At 36.0% G+C, this 5,052-nt stretch overlaps 1 protein-coding gene and 1 long non-coding RNA gene across 2 annotated transcripts in view; one reads left to right on the forward strand and one right to left on the reverse strand.

Moving 5' to 3' along the window:
- The window catches only part of LOC106877884 (uncharacterized), a 29,038-nt gene extending 24,800 nt beyond the window's left edge, over nucleotides 1-4,238 (reverse strand). The window contains exon 1 of the long non-coding RNA XR_001410429.2: nucleotides 3,885-4,238. This is a non-coding gene — a long non-coding RNA (uncharacterized LOC106877884). The remainder of the gene's footprint in view (nucleotides 1-3,884) is intronic.
- LOC106877366 (PTB domain-containing engulfment adapter protein 1) overlaps nucleotides 1-5,052 on the forward strand; it is an 85,792-nt gene that overhangs the window by 28,731 nt on the left and 52,009 nt on the right. Inside the window, exon 2 of the mRNA XM_052974128.1 lies at nucleotides 4,455-4,543. Within this exon, the coding sequence (XP_052830088.1) occupies nucleotides 4,455-4,543 (89 nt within the window). The remainder of the gene's footprint in view (nucleotides 1-4,454; nucleotides 4,544-5,052) is intronic.

The following is a 5,052-nucleotide window of genomic DNA, read 5'->3' on the forward strand; positions in this document are numbered from 1 at the left end:
GGCGAGTAGACACATTGTGCTTTGATGCAAAGGAATATGCATGCACCGATATGATGTTTAAAAAAAAAAAAAACCACTCAAGTTTTGCAAAATATCCTAGCACTTTCCGACTCGCCTCTAAAACTTGCGGCACATTTGTGCTTTAAGTGTGTTTTGCAAACGTCTAATCTAGCAAAAAATCCAAAATCCAAGGAAACTAATGATTGTGTTAATTGGAAAGTTGGATAAGTATATTCGGCGCGAAGGTTATAAAATCTAACGTTTTCGGGATTAACTTTTCGTCCGGGAAGGAGGAGGAAAGGTGCCATTGTCACCCTCAATAATTGGTCGTTTAAAGCCCAGGAGAGCACAAAACGTACCGAGGGGCCGTACGTTTGATTCTTTATCATCAGCACTGCAATGAGATATGAGTTAAAATAATTGATTCTCCAATGGCACAGTCTATCTGGCTGTACATAGTTCCACAGCTCTGAAACAATTTACTGTTGTTGATCCTTAAATATGATCTTGCTGTGACCAGTGGATTGGATCAAATCCTAAACTATGTCACTGCGAAGCGGATTTCTCAACTATATAGCGATTAGTGGGAAGACATAAATTAGAAAGAGCTACAGCCAGTAGGAAAATCGCATGCGACGTAACTGGGCGCGAGACGAGAAGGATAAGGGTTCGGATTTAAGTAATCAATGTATCAGTTAAAGATCAGAATAGGAGAAAGAGAGAACACTGGACATGTGAAAGGTGGTAAAGTCGTTGCTGAGCCCTTGGTTGATCAGACATAACAGACTTTCCAAAAAATCCTAATCACTACATTGTCCTCGTTTTTCTTCTTCTTTTAAGTGTGAATTAGGGGACGTTTGACTGTTATTTCAAATAGGTCGAACGTCCGTGTAAAGATATCCTCGCTGACGAGAGAAAGAAATAGTTGTAGGCTATATTGTTAAATAAAAACTTGTCTATCAGGTTTCGCGGCATTTTTATGCAACATGATGCTTGTGGCTTTTCTTTGCCATCCTACATATTTTGATTACATGTTAAGATTTATATTTTCATTTTATATAGTTTTTGTATAAATTGTTTTCCCACCCATTACGACGATTGAAGGCTTACCTACATAAGGTCACATTTGAAAGACAATAAAAGTGTTCAACTCCAGGTCAATACTGATCGAACACGCAAACCCATTATCAAAAGCATTTTAAGGTTGTTTCTTTTATTTATTATTTAATGACTGCAATATGTGATTTGAACGAAATTTGCTTGCTGTTTCTAGCAAGGCGAGCAACGGTTTTTTATTTTCCTGGTTAGGGTTTTTGTTACGCCGAAAATGGGTGGTGTACGTATTCTTTACCTCCGCCGGTCAGCCTTCATCGGGCAGCTCTGTGGTCGAAGGCATCCTAAATGTGACCGTCTCGTCCTTTTGTAAATCTAGGACTACGCTGTGACTAATATGTCCTTCGTTTTATGTGACTGCTGATTGTAATTTGTGAGAGATTTGGCAGCTAATTCTCAGAGGATGAGTGACTTACATAGAGCTTCCTCAAAGGTTTTTGTAAATAAAACTGACAGAGGGCTAGGGCCTGCGAGGACTGAAAAAGACGAGGACAAATTACTATGTTAATAAAATTTAGATGTTTTTTCGACTTTTATAACTTGTCCAACTCAACTGAGAAGAATGGAGGATCCATGAAAAGATCCGAAAGGAATATAAAGATGGAAATTGTATTTAATCTTTTTATAAAGAGTTAGCGTGGGGTATCCCCTAATATTTTGGTGGCGATGGCAGTTATATAAAGAATTACAAAGAATTAAAATTATAGTTTTAGTAAAAAGAGAGACAAGCTCAAATTTTAATATTGATTAAATGCGAAAAGCAATCAAAAATGAGTCTCGGACGTCACAGTCAGCGATTCTTTTGCTCTCTCCCACATCCAGGATGGTGCGGTAAATGGGGGGGGGGGTGTCACTGCTTCCGTAGCCGAACGGAGCAGAAGTATCAGGACCTGTGGAGTTTGAGACGTTTGGAGGGATTGGGCCACTAACCGCGAGGCGTTTGTTATCGTTGGCGGTTCGCCTCACCGAAGTATCAGGTGATGCCCCGTGAGGGCGCTTGGCTTTTCCAACGTCTTAGCCTCGCCATTGACCCTGGTAATGCTGCAAGTGCTGGTTTGCGATCAATAGGTCGACTTTGCCTCTCTTCCTTTCGGGGTCGATAAATTAAGTACCAGTTACGCACTAGGGTCGATGTAATCGACTTAATCCCTTTGTCTGTCATTGTTTGTCCCCTCTATGTTTATCCCCTTGTGGGCAATAAAGAAATAAGAAGCACTAAGTGCTGTATCGATGTTTCTTTTTTCCATTTTCCTTTTTTCTCTTTCTTTTCTTTGTAAAAACTGTATTAGTGTACTCCGAACATGTTTCGGTCATACTGGACCTCCTTAACGAATCTTAATTTAACCGTTACTGCCTTTATTAAATGACGATAGTATATCGGATTTTTCTGAATGAATGCGTGTCATTATAACACTTTACTAGTGAAATTAACCATTTATCATACATACAATAGTGTGGGTTTCCCAAATAGTTAAAAATTGCAACAAGCTGTGTACTATTGATATATAATCCTTAAATAACAAAACTATTTAAAGAACAAAGGTGTGCGTATGGAAATAAACTAGACTCCACATCAGTGTTACTTATTTTATCAAAGCTCTCGTGATATTTACTGAAAATCGTGGGGTCGAAAAGCTGATGGTTTTAACTTTTTTTTTTTTTTTTTTGAAATTCTGTAATAGAATTCCAAAAATCATTCAGCGTTACTCATGAAATACTTAACGTTTCTATGTTCAAATCCCAATGCGATCAACTTGAGCCTTTCATCTTTTAGAGATCGATAAAAATAAAGTGACAGTCAAGAAATTGGGGTAGATTATCAACTAAACCCCTTTTCCTCGAAATTACTGACCCTTCTGCTTAAATTAGAAACAATTATTATTTGAGACTCATATAGTTAATTTTCTTTTAGAAGTTTAGAACTAATAAACTGTTAGAGATTTTTTTCATTTCGTGAATAAAGGGAAGCCCGTTTGTGTATCTACCAACCTTGCCTCACTAGTTTATGTCCCGGTTGAAAAGCAGTCATAAAACATCTAGTTAAGGCTAACTTACTTCATATGTTGACTCGACGAATTTTACAATGTTAAAACATATACACATTTTGAAATAAAAGACACATTCAGCTCATAATTTCATCTGAATAGTGTTTCTTACACTGTATTCCCCCGTTTACTAGTCAACTATTTTCCCTTCCACGCCCTCCCACAGTATCTGATAAGCAAAAATGTAGTCTTTGTTTACAACAGTTTATTACATAACATTAACGACTTTGTAACTAATTTCACAGTAATATCTTTAAAAAAAAATCAACATTAAGGAAAATAAACCTAGCATAAAACAGTGGAGATGATGAGTTGTAAAGAACTTTTCAACATAGAAAACGATTTCCCCTCACTGGAATTCCTCAATTTCCACCTGCAATCTTGAAATTTCCTCTCGGAGTGGGGAGGAGTTTCCCCACTCCTACACACATCTCTGGTTTAAGAATTGCCGAGTTAGAACAAGAAAGAGTTACTGTCTGCAGATTACAGTGAGTTAGTGAAAAGCATAATTAAAAATAAACTGAATTAAAAAATAAAAACTTAACCAAACTTCATCGTGTAAAAAAAAAAAGAAAACGAAGTAGGTGTCTTAAAATAGAAAGAAAGTAAAACGAATAGAAACAAAAACAAAACGGTGTTTGAAAGAGAGTATGAGAAGTTTGGAAGAGAAAATAGAAAATGTTAGTTATAATAAATAATTTAAGAAATAAACTTTTCACCTCTCACCTACTTCATAGAAGTTCAGTTTGCTCTTAGCTTCAACACGTTTCATAAACCAACTAACTTCTCTCTTTCTCTCTCACACACATATACATACATACATGTTCAGGTCTTACTCCGTCTTTTTAATCTTTCTTTTTCTCTTACTCCCTTTCACTCTCTTTCTCACACAGACTTTTTATCCTTTCTCTTTCTCTCACACTTGCATGAAGACATGCAATTGATCACATATATATACCCATATGTGTGTGTATTATAGATATATACATATATATTATAGTCACAAGTTTAGTGTCTTCCACACTCATTAACACTTTTTCTTCTCACCTCACTTCACCCCATACATAAACGGCCATTCAAGTTTACTCAGTTACACACGTCTTTCTGTAATCTCATATGCTCACTCCCTTACATATATATACATACTTACACATACACACATGTAACAAACCAGCTTTATCAGCCCAGCATTATTATCTGTACTTGTCTGTGAGAAATGGACGCAGCCAAGTTAAATATGAAGATAGCGAAAGACTACTTCACCAGTAGTCAAAATATTATTTTATTTCCTTCCAGAGACTTCGGGAAACGGAAATTTATCAGTTTGAGCTCAGAAAAGCAACGTGTTCAATCGGCGAAGGACACCCAAAACAACATGCGGTCTCGTAAGTAAACAATCCAAATTATTTTATTATAATTGCAAAGTTTTGCTTCTTTCGACCAACTACTGTTTTCAGTATTACCAATTTTCAACATCAATTGAAATACCAATGAATCTCTGCATTTCCTTTATAAATATACATAAAAGTTTGGCAATGCAAACAGGAAAAATAGAACTCAAAACATGTGTGCGTGTGTGTATATATATATATATATATATATATATATATATACACACATGCACATATATACACATATATATATTCTAATGTCTTCTTCGTTGGTTTTGATTCCCTAACTATTGCGAAGGAACTGCAGAGATTTGGTAAACGAACATTTTTTTTTCTTTATTTTCTTTTCTCATTGGCATCAGACTTTGACCTAGTTTCATTTTTGATTGAAAGTATCTTTGGACTGTTTATTTACACGTAAACATAACTAGTCAATCGACATTTTTACACTCCTTGAGGGGCGATATCGGCTTCAGATTTCAAGCAGCAATTGTCAAACGAAA

The sequence above is a fragment of the Octopus bimaculoides genome, chromosome 17, assembly GCF_001194135.2.
Source record: "Octopus bimaculoides isolate UCB-OBI-ISO-001 chromosome 17, ASM119413v2, whole genome shotgun sequence".
NCBI classification, from domain to species: Eukaryota; Metazoa; Mollusca; class Cephalopoda; order Octopoda; family Octopodidae; genus Octopus; species Octopus bimaculoides.